Source organism: Sitodiplosis mosellana, unplaced genomic scaffold, assembly GCF_009176505.1.
Source record: "Sitodiplosis mosellana isolate CC-2019 unplaced genomic scaffold, AAFC_SMos_1.0 Smas_scaffold_52, whole genome shotgun sequence".
NCBI lineage: Eukaryota > Metazoa > Arthropoda > Insecta > Diptera > Cecidomyiidae > Sitodiplosis > Sitodiplosis mosellana.
This window is the reverse complement of record NW_022595294.1, coordinates 464,537-485,073: the sequence shown is the minus strand read 5'-3', so window position 1 is coordinate 485,073 and position 20,537 is coordinate 464,537. Positions and strand designations below refer to the sequence as shown.

Below are 20,537 nucleotides of genomic sequence, written 5' to 3'. Positions count from 1 at the left end.
ACTATAGCATCGTTTTGCCGAATGATACACAGGCGCAGAGCGACGTTATGTTATGCATACTCACACACACACGTTCGTTTGCTCACTCAGCCCGTGTTCGGTATCAAAAGAGACAGAGAATCGAGTCACATTTAGTACGTTTTAAAACGAAGTAGCGATAAGTTCGTGTGTCCGTGTGCCCCGAACCGCTAAGCTCTAAGTGTGTGCAAAAGAAAAGAAAATTGTTGTAAAAATCCATCATGTTAATCAAAGAATTGTAAGTATTTCTGTCACACACATTCGGTTCAATTGATCAACGGCAAAAATGTGGCAGTTTCAGTCCGGATTTTTTTTCTGTTAAAAAAAAACGAAGGAGAGTGAAAAAAAAAGATTAGCAAAAAGAAAGATGAAGAGAAAAAAAGAGTTGAAATTATAAAGTGTCAGCCGTTGCCGTCATCGTGGTGTCGAAATGTATGGAGGTGTGAGTGTGTGTGCGTGCGTATATTGTGTGCCAGTGTTTGGTGGCCAATTATGAATCATATCCATATCTAAAAATCGAATGATGACGAATCAACGAAACTCCATGCAAAACACCTGAAACGTGTTTTTCACACATGAAAATTGACAAACAACATCGAATTCGATATGTTTTCATTGACAAACGAAAATAAATAGAACCGAAAAAAAAAACCCAACTGAAATACACAGTCGACTCAACATTTTTCTCTCTCTCGCTTTGCCATTGTAAGTGACAGTGTTTGGTTTATGTGTGTGTGTGTGTGTTTGAGTGTTTGTCATTCGACGGCGGCCTCTATTTGTTTGTGTGTTTTGGTGCGCGCACAATCGACGTGCTTGTCTGTCACACGTTTCGCTCTCTCTCCATTGTATTGAAGACCGAGACATAACGTTCCATTTATTTGTTGTATCGCGTGTATGTTTTTTTACATCGCTCGCTCACGGTGCTTTACTTCGGATTACTTTCAAATGGATATATGCATGTTTATGGTGTGTGTTGAAATGAAAAAAAAAAAAAAAAACGGAGAATCGACTGAGTCAAACTGTCATGAAATCAAAATCGATTTTCTCAACCATTCCAATGTAAATCAAACATCACCGAAATGAATACCAGGACCGACCCACGATCAGAAAACAAAATCGATGCTAATTTATGATCTTCCAGCCCAGTACAATTGAAATTCAATTGTGATTCTGTGATTTTGTTGTAATTGAATTGCGAACGGACGAGAGAGTGTGTGAGCGAGCGAGTACACGCCACCCGGAAGCACCAAATAGTTAAATGTGTCATTTCTCGCATTATTCAATCCAAGTTTGCTATTCAATTTTTATTCCGTTTATTGACTTTCGCTCCTGCTCTCTCACCCTCGCGCGCTCGCTCTCCCTCTCTTTCTCTCTCTTTTTCCCTCGATTTCTTTTTCTTTTCTTCATTATTTCAATCTTTTTTCATTTTTCTTTCTTTCTCCATAAATTTCTAAATGTTTTTTTTTTCTTTTGTCAAAGTTTTTCCTGTATTTTTCTCTATTTTTCTACTTTTGCCACTCGCATTACTTGTGTTTTTCGTTAATACTCTGTTTTTTTCCCATGTCTCTCGTCTTTTTTGCTCATTTTTACGCTTCCTCTTTTGAAATCCCTGCCTTTTTCTCTTTTTTGCGTTTTTTCTACTTCGACCGTGTGTAAAATGAGCGAAACTATTTTTTTTTATCATTGATTCTGATTTATGTTCTCCCTTTCTCATTTCCTCCTGCCATCGCTCCAAGCGATGACCAGAGAAATAGAACAAAATAGATGAGCTAACAATGAAATAGAATCAATTCTCTCTGACTTTACATCAATTGTGCGGTTTCAGGGTGAAATTTTCACGTGAAAACACGCCGATTAAACTGTAATTTTGATTGCTATTCAACAATTAATGAACATGAAGTTACGATATTTTCAGGGTCGCGTGTACAATTCCAACGAAGCAAACACGTCGACAGTATGATAAAATTGTTTATGAGAGAACGAGACGGACAAAGAGAGTAAGTGAGTGAGTGAGAGAGAGAGAGAAGCAAACAATAAAGACGTCGAAGTCCATTGTATGGTTTTTTGTTTCTCTGTGTGTCGTTTTGGGATTTGTTTTAATTGAATTGATATTTTTCTATTGATCGACGTCATTGTGTGTGTCACCAGTGAAATGAGACCACTTGGACTGGGTCCCACGTTTGCGGAACGCTCTCAGCTGCCACATTGTTAGTTTTATGCAATGTGTTGTTTTTTTTCGTTGCGTATAGCAAACTGTTTGTTGCATGCAAATTCGATTTCATCAATGCACATCGCTCAAGGCGATAGAGAAAGAGTGAGTGAATGGGCAAGAGTGAATGTGATAAAGAGAGAAACAGAGAAAGACAAGAGAGCAAGTGAATGAGATAGAAAGTGGGTGAAACGGAGAGAAACAGAAAGAGACACGGTTGGTCGTCATCAAGCCAACCATATCATGTTCCATTGATGCTTAATTATGATATCACGCTTCAGCCCATTGACGTAATCGACATAAACACCAACATATAATTACACCCATTTTCTATTTATTCATCGCCACGAATCGTTTCAAAGGAAAAAAAAGCCGTTCAATGCAACGAGAATTTCAAAGAAAATCCACCGAAATCAATCATCACAATAGCCGATTATTTTTTTCGTTAGAAATCATCATTTAAAGCATTTAAAGCAATTATATGAAAAGACCCTCAATTATCGTTATCTACTTTAAGAGATTCACGCCAATTATATTCGCCGCCGACGACGTAATCTTGTTTAATAACAAATAGTTCACACCTTAACCGTCGTAAGATGGTGCGTTGCACAAACAATTTTTAGTGGCTTTTGAAACAACTATGACAAAAGCCACAAAGACATTATCGCTATTTTATTGCGCGCGTAATGAAAAGACACACTTAGCATTGAATAAACACTTAAATGACGTCCACCGAATATCGCACGTTGACATTGATTTGGAAACGAAATTTTTGCCATGCCGCACATGTCATGTAAACAATGGAGCAATGGTTCGCACCATTTGGGCCTGAAATTGATCGAAATATGAACACTTCAATTATCAACAAATGGTTTTATTCGTGACTTTTATGATAAACTTTAGTCGATAACAATTTTCGGCTGGAAGTTGATATTCAAATCTAAATGATATGGATATCAATGAGCGACTCTGTTCGATATGGGTAATGGGCTTAGATGGCGATAAAGACAAATAGCTGGATATTAGGCCGACACACGGCAATTTTGAAGAAGAGAGAAAAAGAAGAGAAAACTCAATTTAGTACACAGAGAATTCGATACATAACCGAAACAAATGTTCAATACAAGTCGATTGCCAATAGAGCCGTGGAATTCGATCGGTTGTTTCGATCAAAGGCCAGACCATTACAGATTTTTCATGTTTTCACGCGAATGTGTTTTGTTCATTTTTCTAAGCCCACATGAAACTAAATAGCATTTTAACCGAATTTTAGGCTACAAAAAACGGGAAATTGCGTTTTAAATTGGAAAATTTACGATTTGAGTTTTCATTTTTCGGCTATTTTTAGCCATGCCAAACAATTTCAACCGCCATATAAATTACGTTCGATGAAATAAATGAGTTTTGCTTCCTGCTGTTCGAAGCGTCGAAAATCTGGTGGAAAATTGCACCAATCGACCGTCGTCGTGGTCGAATTGCGGCTATTATAGCTGACGCATTGTGCGGTTTTAGACTAGGTGTGCTTGGCACACCGAGACGATGAACTGTGAATGGCTTGTGCAAATATTTAGATTCGCTTATTGTTGATAGAACAATTTTTGGGTGTCGCGATTCTAATCGAGATTGAATGTAAAACACTCGTTTTGTTGGCAACAGAGAGCGAATGTCAGGCGATGTTTCGCTGATTGAAGGGTGGAATGGAGGATTGAGAACGAAAGAGAAAGGATATAATGATATAAAATGAGCGAATTTGAGATTAGAGGCGAAAGAATTAAAGAAAAATACGAAGATCAATTATTAGTAGAGAACAAATGAAACCGTGAATTGAGCAGGAAAGGGTGAATAGAATTTTAGGCAGAAAAAGAGAGAGGAAGAGATAAAGACACAGACAGAGACGGCGCCAGAATCAGAGACAAGACAGAGACAGAGTTAAAGAAAAAGAGAGAAAGGCAAAAAAGCCACGAGCTCAAAAAATAGCGGGAGTTGAAAATATCAGGGATCGAAACCAAACCAAACCGAATATTTGGTCTGAGTGTGTGAACAAACCAAACCATTCGGAACGTTCTGTAAAATGGTTTGTATGGCACACAGAAACGTTTATGCTTACGTGTATTAGTAAACGACACTAACACAGTGACAACCCGCTTGAACTTTGCCCATACAAACCATTCTCAGAACGTTCCGCTTGATACGGTTCGCTCCGATGAACAGAGAGCAAAGCAGTGAAACCGTTCCGAAATCGGTTTGTATGAGAAACGTCAAACCGTTTTCGATCCCTGGAAAATATAATCGCATTTGGCAATGGTTTAGAACAATGAGCCAATGCAAATTAAAAACGGTCGACGTCATGAGATTCACATAAATTATCCCTTATGATTCAATATGTCAGCTACGGAATGCTCGGCTGAATAAATGAAACCCGTTTATTTTTCGGAGTGAAATGAAAACCAATACCTGATTATTTTTACATTCAAACAAAGAGCTTGGTGGTGAATAATTTCAAATATATTGAAAAAAATGTGTTTTTGCTGCACGGAAGCGATAAAGCATTCCGTTAGAAATCGATAAGAAACCATAAATTATATTTTTATCACGACAAAATTTCGCAATGGAAAACATCGTGTAAGCCTTGAATTACAATCGCGAATCATCATGAATATTAGCATTTCTTATCACTTTTGTCGACATTCATCAATATTTGAGATATTGATGTTCTGTATGGAATAAATGGTTTGCTTTCATTGCGTTTTATGAGATATTTATCAACAGTTTATGCCAGTTTTTCAAGTAACTCTTGTATAATTTATGGTATTTATGTATTGATTGACGCGCCAACAAGACACCTCATCATTTTTTCATAGAAACGATTCCAATCTGAACCGAATATGACTCACTCGAATTAATGATTCAGACCAATATAATTTATGTTTACTGCTCTAAATTCTTTTATTCGAAGTTCAGGAATCATTCATTTACTTTTGATTTATCAATTTTTTACTTGAAGACTTTGTTTATCTTGTCTGAAATGGTTCTCATTATGATTGGAACGTTTAATTATTCCATGGTAATAATTGATTCGCTAAAGAAAATAGAAATCGTTTTCAAACAACGAGTCTATTATAGTCATTGAAAATATTCACATAACAACAACGTAATTAATAAATAAACGTTGAAGGAAGAGAATCAAACTGATATATATATTGCACGTGAAATTGGAGAGTCCAACAAAACATATGAAACTAGAGAAACAACAAAAACAGGTGGAATTAAAGAAACAACGAGAACACATGAAAGTAGAAGAAGAACAAATTATGTTTAGAATAATTTTTGGTATAAATTTACAATGAGATTGATATTGAACCAGAGATAATGACACGGAATGTAAAAAGAATTGTTTTCGAATTTAAAAATCTGAATAAAGGATGAAAACATGAAATCCACTGTAAAACCGATTTAAAAATTGACACATTTTGAGTGAGATCCTTGTTCAAATAGTGTTTTTTTTCATCCGAATAAGAATTTTTCGTTCATTAAAATCGAATGCAGACTCCTTCATCTGTCAGTTGGGTCGCTCAATCTTTTCGAGTCGGTCAATTTGAGTGACTGCTTGAGAATAAGTGACTGCTAGACTGCGGCACTGATAGTTTGAGTGTAAGATTGTCAGAAGTCAATTTTCCCGCTATGAGAAATGCTCAACTGAGAATGTGAAGCCAATTCTCTGTCCGACCGTTCATCGTCTTCCGCATAAACCGAGACCAAAAATAGATTGAGAAGGTCGACACTTGTTCACATCAACGAAATTATATTATAGCCCAAAATTAAATTCCATTGTTGTGGAATGTGGTTCCGGCGATAAAATTTGCTTCTGTTCAATACCCTGAACTGTTTACAGTAATGTAAACAGAATAAATTATGTTCAATGCAATTGTATTCTATCCGAAGTAAGGCGATATCCCAACACCCGTATAAATGGATGTTAGATTTTACTCAAAAACAATGTGCTCGAAATGACCCATTTACACTTGTACGTTGTGTGAGATGTTGATGAGTTTCGAGTTTTCGTTGCATTTCAATCGAATTCCATTTGATTAAATTGCGAATCAGAGTGGGATGTGCATGACTATGGTGAAATGGTCAGCACAAACCGTCGTGTCACAAGGCATAATTTCATTTGCTAAATGGTCACAGCCGTATATCCCAAGTGGCCTCACACAAAATTGAACTTTGATTCCAATGAAAACGAAAATTGAAACACTTCACTTGCTTTCTCCAAACACGACGCGATGAGTCGACAAAAACTAACAATGTTGTGCACAACAAATAACAATAACTTTGTGACGACAACAACAATAACAAAACTGTAAACACAACAGCCATGGGGTACAACAACAATTACAATAGTCGTACGAAAATAGCATCGCAAATAAAAGGAACAAAGCAAAAAAGAGAGTCTCTCTCTCTCTCTCTCTCTCTCTCTCTCTCTCTCTCTTGAGAGAGAGAGAATGTACATAGCAAAAACATGATAATCATTGTGTATGTTTACTTTTTCACGTTTCAACTCTTTGTATAGTCTCAGATGCAACTCAAATGTGGTTCTTCATTTGAACGGTTAATAAAATTTATGCGAATTTTAAGGTGGAATTTTATATGCATTGTGAATTGAATTTGTACGATTTGGAACGGTGTAACGGGAATCTAACAGTTTTGTGCATCTTTTCAAATGTTCAACAAACATCAACAAGCATTATTGCCTTGCAGCGTCTAGAAATACTAGACTCTAGTATGTTTTAAAATGCATGCTCTTTGGTGCTGAATGTTTACAACTCATTTTATGGAGCTCATTGAGCTTAGCCCAATTTTTGTGAAGCTTGATTTTTAGAGGTCAATTTTCATGTGGATCCAATTTTTAGAGCACATTTGATGATGATATAAAAAAAACAGAGAGTTTTTATAAAATAGAAAGAGTTTAAGCTCACTTATGAGTCATAAATGAAGTTATGGGCGCATTCATTGTTTTGATCGTGAGCTCACTGATAATCTCCCTATATATTGTATGCTCCTTTTTGCATCATTGATGAACTCATCACTAAAATCTTTCTTCAAAGCGAACGAGTCGACGTTTATTTTTTTTTCAATTTTTGTGTATTTTTCCTTTAGATGTCTAATAGACACGGTCTATTCTCTATGAATAATTCCATCTATCTACCATAAACAAAACGCATTCCAACGTGAATGAGCATTTCAAGGAACATAGTTTCGATATGTAAATTGCATTTTTCAGTCGAATATATTGATTCAAAATGAACTCTTTGGAAAACTTCTTCAATCCATTTATTCATTTTGTTCTGAACTTCATTCAAATTCATTATTATTCTTAATTTGCATAGAATAGCTCGTTTTAATTTCCAATTCGAATGGAAAAGCACTTTTTCAATGTAAATCGCTTCAATTCCAATTCCACCCGAAAGAACTCTCTCGATTTCCCATTCCAATTGAAGAGCTCGGTCTGAAAAGAACTATTGTTGTCGGTGAAATCTTGAATTATTGCAAATGAATTGGAATTTTGGCGCTCACTTCAATTAATTATGTATGAGATATTAACCCAATTTCACGACAGTAAATGGGAAAAATCCAATGCGGAGGAAGAAATAGTGCATTGAAATGGGATGAAAAGGACGAATCACACAGTACAAACTGTTGAAAAACTCCGAGTTCCAAATTTGTGCTCATTTATGTGGGTTATCTAAATCGGTCTTTTGCCCGTTGAATCGATGTGCCATTCAACAAAATCGATTCATTCTGCCCGAAATACCTTCATTACATCGAACAAACGCTATGCTTCCTTCTTTACATATTAACGCCTCTTGAATAAATCCTCCTTAGATTAGCGGTGCTGAAGCATTGAAAAAGCGAAATAAGGCGATAGCGCTCGTTCCATTGCACATGAATCAAGTGACAAGTGAATCATTTGTCAAAGGTTGTAATTAATTATATGCCGAAACAATAGGTGACGGTGTCATAATCCGCTACTTTTTACACTTATCGATAGACAAGTGGGAATGCGATTTAAGCATTAATTTTTTTGCATTGGTCATTCACTCTTCGCGTTTTTGAGAGAAAAAAACAGACGATTTTTTTGCAATTTTTCGTTTTTTTATGACTTTTTCGCTTTTTAAGTTTTTTATTCAAATTTTGGGTCATTTTTCACTTTCTTTGACATTTTTGCGTTATTTCTGCCATTTTTGCCCTTGGTTTTGTTATTTTTCCATTTTTTTTTGCAAGTATTTTTAGCTTTTTTCCTTTCCCAACATTTTTTCTCCACCAAATCTACTAATAAATTTTCTCTTCCTTCTCTTTTTCCCCTTCTCATCAAAACAGCCGTGTTACTTTGCCATTGACCGTTGAAGAGGTGAGTATATTACATAAAACAGGTTTTTTTTTTGTGTGTCAGCTGTTTCCGTGTCAGAAATCGTTAAATTATTATCACGTGTAATTGTAGTCGGCCGAGAAAAAAACCAACACACACACACACATTGGTTGTGCATCGTTCACATGTTGTTGAATGACTCTATTATTGGATTCAATGAGCCGCATTCCATGTGATTCAAATTGCTTTGGTGTGCATTGCTAATAAACTCGATCAATTATTCAAATTGATTGATGTTTACGTTGTCATTGAATGCGGGCAATCTGAAACAACACGGAATACAAACACAGCGCAACACAAAATGTTATAAGCATTGATTGGCTCTATCTAATAGATCTATCGTTCTCGTTCTTATTTTCAGTACCAAGTAGCTCAATTATTTTCGGTGGCCGAAGCGTCGAAAAATGAAACGGGTGGTGGCGAAGGCATCGAAGTTATAAAAAACGAACCGTTCACCGATCATCCACTTCTCAATGGCAAATACAGTTCGGGACAATACACCTATAAAATATACCATTTGGCTTCGAAAGTGCCCGCATTCATTCGTTTGGTGGCACCAAAAGGCTCACTAGAAATACACGAAGAAGCATGGAATGCCTACCCATACTGCCGAACAGTCCTAACCGTATGTGTGAAACACACACACAGAGAGAGAGAGAGCGAGAGAAAGAGACAGAGCGCCTCTGTTTTACTATATATTTGATTGAATGAATGGCTTATACTGCAATTGAAATTGGAATTCAAAGCGGCAAATGTCAAAATGTCAACGATAGACACAAAACCTTTTTTTTTACAAAAGGTCCAAGGCAAACGAACAATTATTATCGATTCTGACACACCGTAACATGAGAATATCACGATTCTTTTTAGTAATGAATCTCAAGGCTTTTTGCTTGAAGAAAACTTCCAATTTTAGACATTTTCTTAGATATTTGTATCTATTCACAGACAGTTCGTTTTTTCGTTGATTTCGTCCTTTTAGATTATTTCTATCTGTCAATTTCATTGATAAACAATCAATGATTATGAAATTAATTCACGAACTCTAAAAATTTCCAATGATTTTTTTTTTATTTTCAATTCAATTTCTAACATTTTTTTAATTTAAATTTCATAATTTTGTTCCCTTGCAAATTTAATAATTTTTCTTTTCAAGCCATTTTCAATGGAATTTCAAAGTCTTTTTAAATCGATTTAAAGCAATCCAAACTTGCCTATTTTGCCAAAAAAAAGTGCTCAATTTCTTCATTATTTGGCCGGAAAATCGTTTAAAATCCAAAATTAAAAATATAAAAAATTGGCAAAATTATTGAATTTCAATTAAAAAAAAATTTCAATCAATTTTTTTAATGAAAATTCTCCTTTGAATTCCAAATTTCAATTTCAAGCCAACAAATTTACTTTTCATTTTTTCCCTCAAAATTTGTTGAACTAATCAATTTATTTACCAATAACAAAAAAAATAGAATCCAAAGTATATGAAAAAAAATTTCACGTTGACCGTTGAAACGTTACATTTGCCGGATAACGGTGACAAATCAAACGTAAGTGTCGACTTTGAGCAAGTCATTAATTAGTATTTCTCTCTTTTCTCTTTTTTCTTCCTTTTTTTTAAACGTAATTGCAACCTGGTGTTTGGTGTCGTTTCTCGTTTAAAAAAACCTTCTTGTTGTCGGTCGACTGTTATTATTTGTACAAATGGAATTTAAAAAAACTAATGTCTGGTATTGGGTACTATATTGAAACCAAAAAAAAAAAAATATCGTGCGGTGTCGTCGTAAAAAATGTGTATAGAATCCGGGATATATGAAAGAGAATTTTATTATTTGTATTGAAACGTTACACATCGGTGATGTTGGCAATCAAAACAATGTAAGTGCCATGCAGCGTGTGAAACCAATTGCATGTTGTTGGCTGTGTGTTTTTGTGTTCTCTTCCCCGCCCTACCTTCACCTTTCGAAATGATTGCTTGCACTTATCCAAAAAAATCTAAAGAAAATAGAGCATATTCTCCCTTCCCAAACCATAAATATATTGCCAGAATACCAAAAAACAGCCAATGACATCTCTAAACCAGCTTATTGAATCATCGAATATTTCGAGCAACTTTTTTCAATCGTGTGTGGCTTGAGTTGAATATAATCAACTTTACGGCGACACTAGCAGCTTCTCTGCACACACATCGTAGAAGAGAGTAAAAAAATCATAGTATTTTGGCAAATGCATCGAGTAACCATTGCGAAACATCAATACGTTTTGGCTAACGCATAGTACCGGCCCCCACAGAGAAGCTGCTAGCGTTGCCGTAAAATTGATTATATTCTAGTAAAGCCATACACGTTTGAAAAAAGTTACCGAAAAATACAATGATTCAATGAGTTGGAATTGAGATGGCATTGACTGCAATGTGTCAAATGACTTACATTTGAAATGTATTGTGGCACTTTCCCTATGTCCCAAACAAACGTAGTGAAACGTAGTTCCCTATGTCCAATCCAAAATCCAATAGATCGCATGACTGTCAAAATTAGCCAAAAATACCACCTCAATGTCACGAAAAGAACAAGGATTATTTTTAGGTGTCTCAAGAAAAGGGATTCGACAAATATTGTTTTGTCATCACTTTCACTAACTTGGAATCACGTCACGCGATTGCAATATTTTTATTCGTGTCAAAAAAATCTTTTTGCCGTGATTTATTCTTGTTCTTTGACTGACATAACGCTAATCCACATTCTTACCTTAAATGGCAACACTTGACCTATGCCATTGCCTTTGATACCACCCAAATTTTTGTTTGTAGATTTATTTTGAAGAAGAACTACTTTTAATGCCTTTTTTTAAAAATGTGTTTCAGGTGCACGAGCTACCCGCTGACAAATTGAAAACCAGAGAAGTGGTTCACATCGACATTGCCAACGATCCAGTCGCCACAAATGACTACAAAGCAGCAGAGGATCCAGCCACGTAAGTTGGAGCACACACATTATTTAGGAAAAAATGAAGAAAAATTGCTAACTAACCAACTCTCTCTTCTATTCAATTTTCACAGATTTAAATCGGAGAAAACGGGCCGTGGACCATTGGTTGGCCCCGATTGGAAGAATAATGTAACGCCTGTGATGACTTGTTACAAATTGGTAACTTGTGAATTCAAATGGTTGGGTTTGCAGTCAAAAGTGGAGAGTTTCATTCAGAAAACTGAACGAAGGCTGTTCACCGTGTTCCATCGGTGAGTTGATTTGCATTTTTTTTGTACAAAAATTCGCGGCTTTTGACTTTAGACGAGAATTTATGTTAATTTTTTTTTTAGTGAACTCTAATGGGAAACTTTGTAGTCTTAAAAAAATTGCTCAATCGTTTTCATACATTGTAATATTCGGTGAGTGCCACTAAAAAAATATCCACACTCATCTAGTGCGTGAGACGCACGCGGATGAGATGAAGCAAAGCGAAAGAGGAGCGGGCAACTCCATACGAACGAACGATATAGCGCGCATACATTTCGTCACTCCGTCGTTAGAATACGGACACAAACACAAACACGTAGTACCCATTGACTCTATGTTCTAGTTGCGCACTTCCCTTTCGCTTTGCTTCATCCCATCCGCATGCGTCTCACTCACTAAATGAGTGACCATGCGTCTCACGCACTAGATGAGTGTGGATATTTTTTTTAGTGGCACTGACCGAATATTACAATTTTTGATCGTTTTTTTTTTTAAATTTGAAAACGTTCATTTCTTCGAGAATTCGTTGAAATTGAATTTCAATTCAAATCGATTTTATTGAACAAATAGTCCTTTAAATACCCGAAAAGTGCCAGTTTTGATTAATCGCGCCATTTCTGTACATTTTTATTTCAGTCAACTGTTCTGTTGGATGGATCGTTGGTATGGTTTGACAATGGAGGACATTCGTGCTCTGGAAGACAAAACCAAAGAGGAATTAGATCGACAGCGTCAACATGGAGATGTGCGTGGAATGCGTGCTGAATAAGTAAAATGTCAAGTTGCCCCTCTCGTCTCCATTCGCAACGCAATGAGAAAAAAAAAACATGTGTGTTGCATGAGAAATCGACGGAAGCTGAACCAACATTTAAATATTTAACAAAAAATTAAACAGTAAAAAAAAATTTGCAAAATTCTATAAATAAATTGAAAGTGAAAGCAAAACAAAAAAAAGAATTATGGAAAAATAAAAACGAATGAAAAAGAAAATTTGTTGTAAATTACGAGGAAAGTCATTTTTTTGGGGAGAAGAGTCTTAGGATCGGTGTGGGATTAGCACACATTATCACAGACACACAAACTTAACATTTTGGCAATAACACAACTAAAAAATTAAATAGAAAAGAAGAAAAATCTTAAGCAGACAACTGAAGGAAAAGGAAAATTCTTGTTATAAACAAATAAAAAAAAAAACGTTAGTGAAATAGAGGAAAACTCAATTAATACGCAGAGAATAACATACAGAGGTTAAGGAAAAAAACGATTTTTATCATCGATCTCACATCGCATTGGCATGACACAGAAAATCCGATGTCAGCTGGTTTAAATTAGTTGAATAGAGCGTAGACGCGTCTGAGAATGGACGGCTAAACACACACACACACACACACACACAACAATTGAACTGTTAATTTTTGTTTGTGGCATAGAGAGCAAAAGCATCTACAACGACAATTTCCCTTCAGTTCTCACCACTATCCATTTTTTTTTGCCATTTTGCCTCTTCGTCTATCTCTTTGTGCAATCGACGGATTTTGGCTACGTCGCGCACTTTACGGTGATAATATGTTTAATTAACACGACAGCGGCACCAGTCGGACGTAGTGGGGTATGGGTGATTGAGGTGAAAACACGCTCAACCGAAAGTTGATTGAGCATTGAAGTTCATTGAATGGACTCAGAAGTAAACTAGAAAACAGGGCAAATGAACTTTTGGAATTAATTTGATTTCTTTTCCTTATAAAAATGTGACGAAGAGTTTGATCTTAGCCCAATTAATCAACCCAAATCCATCAGGCTTTTTGATTTTTGAGCGGGAAATTGTAATTTTTGAAGCTATTGAAAATTGTTTTCATTCGAAATTTTGACACATTCGATCAACATTAATTTAGAAACTAAATCAAATCATTTTACACACAGGGAGATTTTTGGTACAATTTATTTTTTCTGATAAAAATAACCCAGAATTAAGATATCTAAAACAACATTTATTTTCTTCCATACAAATTTTGTCTGAAAAATACTTCCTTGTGTGTAGAAACAAAAATTGCCTCTAGAAAAAGAATCTTTTCAACAAAATTAGCCTTTAAGGGTGCAGTAAGAAACATGGATTGGAAACATCCCATAATGTAATTTTGTTTACAGGAAACATTTTAGTGGAAACAAAAATACACAGGATCTTATGGGGAACTGGAAACATGTTTTCAATCCATGTTTCCTAGTGTGACTGCACCCTAACTATTTATGAATTCAGAAGAATTTTAAATTCGAATACTTTTTGAATCCAGGAGAAAAATTCAATTTGAAAGAAAAAGTTGTTGATAAAAAAAAAAACTTAATTGAAAAAATGAGAAAAAAATCAAAATATAAAAATATTAGAAAATCATTGAATTTATCTAAAAAATGAAGCGGAAAAGAATTTAAAAAATCCAATCAATTTAAAGAAATAGATTGTTTGTGAAACATTCAATCCGACAGAAAGCCTATGAATGTTGAAACAATTTTCAATTTTCCTCAAAAATTGGCTGGGTTCAATTTTTGCCCAGAAAATTTACCTTTGGGATCATGCACATCTCATTGAGAACGGCAATTGAGAGTTCAAAGTTCATATATGAACTCAATGAGCTTAGAGTTCATTCGCCCCACAACCTTCTCGACTACGACGACTTGTGCTCAACACTTAGACAAACAACAACAATGAAATTAGATAAACAATGAGAGAGAAAAAACTGTGAAATGCTCACGAATGTAATTAAGATGCAAATTGATAAATTCGTTTGAGTCAGTGTGTAGTTTTTATTGGGTTAGCCCCGTGCAATTGATGCAATATTAATAGTATTTAACCACAGAAAAACCAAATCTGAGTCAATGGGATTGAATGTTTCAATTGTTGAACCAAAGGAAAGTGATTCATCTTTAAATGAATGCCCATTGAAAGATTTGCCACATAAAAAAATAAACCCTATTCCAGCATTAACATCCATTTACTACATTTTTGACTTGTTTTTTTTTTTTCAAGGTGTCTCCATTTTTTAACTAATCAACTACATTCGTTTTCGCGATTTTTTTTTCGCAAGCAAAGAAAAAAAAATTCACTCTTTTATTGTTACATTTAACCTTGACTTGAAGAGAAAAAAAAACAAATGCAGATTTATCGATATTGATAGACAAAACACACATTTCATTATGTGATGCATTGTTTATGAACATGAAATCACTACTAGTGATGAAAAAAGATGTCAAACAGAAAATTCTAAAACGGGTAAACGCAGAGCGATCAACTGTGGTGAACGGTAATTGAGAAAACTCAACTGAACTTCTTTTTGTAATACGACATGAAACTTGGAGATATTAAATTTGTTTTTTTTTTTTGCATTTGTCGACAATAGATGGAAAAAATCTTATAGTTGTGATTCGCGATTCACATACTTTGCCTTAAGTCGGCATTTTTGGATGGAAATTTGGAGTTTTAAACAGAATTTTGCGTAAAATTTGTTTGTTTTTGGCAAAGTTGAAGAAAAATTACGGTAGAGTTATGGATTTTTCCCAAGACTTTCTTTGAAAATTGACGTATTTTCAAAAACAAATCCAAACCAACGTATTTTCTTAATTCTTTTTTTAATTTATCAGATTTTAAGTGGAACTCCGCACATTTTTGTTAAATTCCCCCAAAAAATTAGAAAATTGTGTAGAGATCAACGATTTTTTTTTCTCGATAAATTGAGGAATTCTCTTCAAAAGTCAACTTATTTCTCTAGAAGTCAAAGAATTTGAACTTAAGAAGAGGAGAAAATTGGCGATTTTCCACAATAAATAAACATACTTACAAAACATTAAGACTTTTTCCGTTCTTAATCGCCGTTCACCACATATTCGACTTCGCTTTCATCAAATTTCTTTGACTCTGGGCCAAAAGAAACGTACAGCCAAAAATAGCGATTGAGGCTTCTTCCGATTTGGTTGAAAATATTCCAGCGAGTTGAGAGCGAACAACAATGTTACCACATCAACATAAAGCATAAGATATTCCCACTCTCGGAACCAGAGAATCAATGCAACATTTAAATACATATATTAAAGAACAGAAAATGCTACCAATTTTTTTTTTTTTTACATTTTTCTTCGCAAATTAAAATCTGAATGTCCATTTTGAATATAATAAGCGTACAAAGAGACAAAAACTCATCATTTTTTCGAGACTCAATTTCTCATTGACATCAATTGTACATTTTTCGATGCGGTTTTTTTGATAGAACCAATTTTGAGTGAAGCGATGAGAAAAACCAAGATGGAAACAAAAAACGGTTCAAATAAACAAGTTGCTCATTTAAAATAGTCCATTACAATTGGATGCTCCGGTGTTACATTTCAGTCGCGGGCATTAATTTCAGTTCGATTGAGTTTTTACACCATTGTTTTTGGGAAGACAAAATTCGGTCATCCACCAGCAATGGATGCTCTCATTCGATTCTCCACACCTTAATTTTTCGGTTTTTGCTGTACACCAAATTTTTCTTAGCATTTTTAGGTTTTCTATGTTTCGTTTTGATCTGATATAGAATATGTAAATAGAAACAATTGCAATTGAATCGAATTATAGAACATGAACAGAGGAAAAAAAAAAAACAATTTATTTGATGAAGCAGCGCATTTAGCGATTAACACGTACGTTTATTGCATTAATCTTGTTTGTTATTTGACATTTTTGTTCGGGCTTTAACATATTTCATTCAAATTAACACTGACATTTAAATAAACATTTAAGACATATATTAATAATATATTTTCAAACGATCGGTCACACGGATTTTTGGAATGGCTTTCTTAAAATACACGGTATATAACAAAACGATTGAGAGAAAGTGAAAGAAAAAAAAAAAACATTGAAAAAACAACAACAGATTTTAGTAAAATTCATTATCTATTACAGAAATTGTTCTAATTGTATTATATTCGAATGGATGGAAACAAAATATATTATGAGATGCAAAAAAATATCGAAACTTTTATCTTTTCATTATTTCAGCCTTGATCATAAGTCATGTGGTTTAGATTTTTTGGAGTCACAATTGTGAAAGTTCTTCTGAATTTGATAAAAAATTAAATGGTTTTTTCGGTACATTTCTTTTTCTTATAAGTAAAAATCATAGGCACGACATGAGCAAACAGCAATGATGTACTGCTTACAGCGCCGAGTACTCCCGCAGTGGTGAGAAACTAAAACACACCAATCACCAATATTGATGTTCACGATCATCAAATTGTTCATACTAAATTTTATCCACTTTAGGCACTCATAACTGCTCATAACCACTCATAAAAATAAAATTCTTGATTATTAGAATCACATATCAAGTTTACATGCTAACTAAAAATCAAATCGGGAAAATTAAAAATAAATTCAGCAATCCGACGAATTACCGAACGTTTTTTGTGTTTTCGGCAAAATATCGAACTATCAACAATTTTGTCGAAATTCACTCACATCGGATTCCATTTTCACTGGAATTCGGCAGTGTTGATGCAATTCACATGATAAATTATCTGAATTTATCAAAATATCCGATCGAACAAATGCAGAAAGACCGATGTTTGACAAGGCTGTGCGAATGTGTGCGAATTACTTGTTATTCATTCGGGCAAGTGTATTGGCAATGCTTTATAATGTTAAATGAGTCCAGATTTTGTAATGACAGTTCGTTTCTGTTTATCTTTTTCGTATACTCCAAATTGGTCGTTCTGCATTTCTGGAGTACTCAGCGCTGTCAAGCAACTTTTTTTCATGTCGCGCCTATGGTAAAAATGCAAAGAAAAAAAAAGTTACTTCAATTTTAGAAGTATTATTATCCAACTTCATCAATTCAATGGATTTCATCTCGGAAATTAAAAAGACGTCAGTATTTTATCAGTTTTTTGCTCTGGATGCATATATATAGCTCGAATAACATTTTCTGATGAAATGAACGGTTTTTTTTTAAAGCAGAGCGAATTTGATATTATTTATGATCCAAAAATGAGTGTTTATAAAAATAATTATTGCGAATATGACTCTCACGTCCGCCTTGGTAACACATGGAATGATTCACGAAACCAAAGAAACGCATGTCCGTCCATACATGATAAGTATTTTCTTGAACGCCTCATGATGATAAGGAGTCTGAATTGTTGGTTTAAGCTTGAATAATATTACTGATTTCATGAGTAGAAGAGCAGTATTCGACATCGCATTGAGTAACAGTGGATTCTACGTTTTGTTCCATCGAAATAATTGTTTATAGAGAAAATTTTCATTACTCGCTACTTGAGTCTTCTTAAAATTATTTGTTTAGTTGTGTGAACAAAATGAAAGTGGAGGCGACTTCTCGCCCCAACTGTTTACATCAAAGTTATTTCTTTCGTGTGGTTTTGTGGTCGGCTTCGAAATACTCATTAGTTTCAACAGATGACACGGATAAGCCGATGAAATCGATCGGTTTTCTTCGATATCGAAAGCAAATATTCATCGGGATGTTGGTGTTGGTGGTCATTTCAATCTATTTATTCAGTCAATATCCGATCGGACCAGAATTTGGAACCAGTTTTGGTGCTAAATCATGCTATGAACCAACATCAACGAGCTATGATGATATTATTCTCTTTGAAGACATCTATGAGGCTGAAAAACAACCGACTCCCGATCGATCGATATTTTTCATTGAAACGTCATGCGTAAGAAATGGACTGGCCGCACTAAATGCAAGGTGAAAACAAATGTCAGCTATGCAAATCCATTCAAGTGTAAACATTCACTCTTCATATATGCAAATAGGCAGGCATGTGCGGTCGAATCAGCAGCGCGTTGCAATCCAGATCGAGATGTTTTTCTGCTATTTCCGTCGCAAGTTGGATTCTCCGAAAGTTTATCAAGACCAGTCATGAAATCTCTACGCTCGTATCATAACATTCACTTTCGACGAGTGAATTATCGCAACTATTCCATAGGTACGCCGGCTGAACAATTTTTCCAAACCGACAAAATCTTCAAGTCAACATATTTTATTGAAACCTTCTCGGATTTGCTAAGATATTTAACACTTTACCGATTTGGTGGCATTTATTTAGACACGGATACGGTCACACAACAGGTTGGTAATCTGATTGAAATCCCAACAATTTATGAGTTTAATTGTATTTTTGTGTTCTTTTTTAGAGTTTCAATGATCTACCCGCCAATTTTGCCGGCAACGAAAAACGAAGCCTTGCAAATGGTGTGATGGGATTTGATAGACATGGTCGTAAAATCTTAGAATTGACTATCAAGTAAAAAAAAAATATTTCGCCAAAAGTTTTGTCCTCCTTTTAATGTCACTTTCTGCTTGATTTAAAATGTTTCTCTTTTTTCAATACAGAAATATGTTTGATAACTTCGATCCATATGTTTGGGGTAACACTGGGCCTCAAGTTCTGACTGGAACTCTTTTGAAAATTTGTAATGTGACTGAAGTTAGCGATATGAAGCCAGAAATTTGTGAAGGATTTAATGTGATGCCAAAAGAGGTGTTTTATCCCATACATTATTCGGAATGGGAGCGATACTTTGATGCTGACCACTTGACTGAATCAATGGAAAAAATCAAACAGTCGATTGCGATCCATGTTTGGAATAAACTTTCGTTGCATCAACCGATTTTGAAGGATTTCAAAAATAGCACAATTATCAAGAAATACGGAACAATGTTGACAAAGAGTTACAAGGCACTGAACCCATATGGAGAAACGGCGTACGGTGCCATTGCTAAGATGGAATGTCCACAAGCCTATGGATCATCAGGCGATCTGTTTTGAATTTGATTAATCAAATTGAAAACAAGTTGAGAACATTAGAGTCTTAGCAAGGCACAGAATCTCAGATTGTAACTCTGGATTAAATATAAATCGATCGTCTCTTTTTTTTCTATTTCGAGCGCTTTTTTTCTTCTTTCTTTTTTGCCACTGTTTTAGTTTAACCTACATAATGCATCAGTTTATCACAAGCTTTTTAGAATTGTCAACCGAAACCCCATCAAAAAAACTGACGTACAAAGATAAAAATAACCACGTTGTTTGACTAAACTAATTTGTTTCTAAACTTAGTTCATCTTTGACTATTGATTGTATATTTTCAATGCTTTTTTTTTAATCGAACCAATTTTAACTGAAACGATGGAAAAAAGATGAGGACAAAACGATAAAATAAACAATTTGCTCATTTAAAATAGTCCGTTTCAATTGGAATTTTCACGAGTGTGACGTTCGGAATCAGTGAAATAATCTCATTTCCATTAAGTTTCTACACACGTTACTTTTTTTGTTCTTGTCCAGTATCTCTTATCAGATCCATTGATGTTCTCATCCGATTCTCTCCGTCTAAGTTTCTTTGTTTTTGTTAGTTAGTTTGTTTTGTTCACACGGTATATACTAACAAAATCGATGATGAGCGATAAAGAAACACATTAATAAAACAAATATGTCGTAGTAAAATTCATTAAACACCTCAACAATTGTTTTAATTTTATTACATTTGAAGTGAATGGAAAGCAAATGATCAGCAATGATAAGGGTTTTCATTGTCATTTCTCTCAGATAATTCTAATTGACAGTCTTTCATTCATCTCATTAAAGCAACTGGTTCACA

General features: G+C 34.7%; 2 protein-coding genes across 3 annotated transcripts; both read left to right on the top strand.

Annotated features, from left to right (window-relative positions):
- Positions 1-101: 101 nt before the first annotated feature.
- On the top strand, positions 102-12,888 carry LOC129570281 (phosphatidylinositol transfer protein beta isoform). 2 transcript variants are annotated; one of them, XM_055449828.1, is made up of 7 exons: positions 102-256; positions 8,606-8,636; positions 9,016-9,279; positions 10,449-10,526; positions 11,512-11,621; positions 11,707-11,886; positions 12,521-12,888. In XM_055449828.1, exons 1-7 carry the CDS (start codon positions 240-242, stop codon positions 12,651-12,653), a joined length of 813 nt encoding a protein of 270 aa, XP_055305803.1. In that variant the 5' UTR covers positions 102-239; the 3' UTR covers positions 12,654-12,888. The 2 variants fall into 2 exon arrangements, with proteins under 2 accessions (XP_055305803.1, XP_055305802.1); XM_055449827.1 differs by lacking the exon at positions 10,449-10,526 and adding an exon at positions 10,121-10,198.
- Positions 12,889-18,075: 5,187 nt separating this feature from the next.
- LOC129570313 (lactosylceramide 4-alpha-galactosyltransferase-like) lies at positions 18,076-20,392 on the top strand. The gene is made up of 4 exons (XM_055449869.1): positions 18,076-18,624; positions 18,693-19,008; positions 19,074-19,183; positions 19,273-20,392. Exons 1-4 carry the CDS (start codon positions 18,227-18,229, stop codon positions 19,706-19,708), a joined length of 1,260 nt encoding a protein of 419 aa, XP_055305844.1. The 5' UTR covers positions 18,076-18,226; the 3' UTR covers positions 19,709-20,392.
- Positions 20,393-20,537: the final 145 nt, after the last annotated feature.

Excerpts from the sequence above, each read along its gene's own strand:
- LOC129570281 (XM_055449828.1), top strand. Across the intron at positions 8,637-9,015 it reads TGCCATTGACCGTTGAAGAG|TACCAAGTAGCTCAATTATT; the intron begins GTGAGTATATTA and ends TCTTATTTTCAG. Across the intron at positions 9,280-10,448 it reads ACTGCCGAACAGTCCTAACC|AATCCGGGATATATGAAAGA; the intron begins GTATGTGTGAAA and ends AAATGTGTATAG.
- LOC129570313 (XM_055449869.1), top strand. The coding sequence starts at position 18,227 with ATGAAAGTGGAGGCGACTTCTCGCCCCAACTGTTTACATCAAAGTTAT. Across the intron at positions 18,625-18,692 it reads CTGGCCGCACTAAATGCAAG|GCAGGCATGTGCGGTCGAAT; the intron begins GTGAAAACAAAT and ends ATATGCAAATAG. Across the intron at positions 19,009-19,073 it reads CGGATACGGTCACACAACAG|AGTTTCAATGATCTACCCGC; the intron begins GTTGGTAATCTG and ends GTTCTTTTTTAG.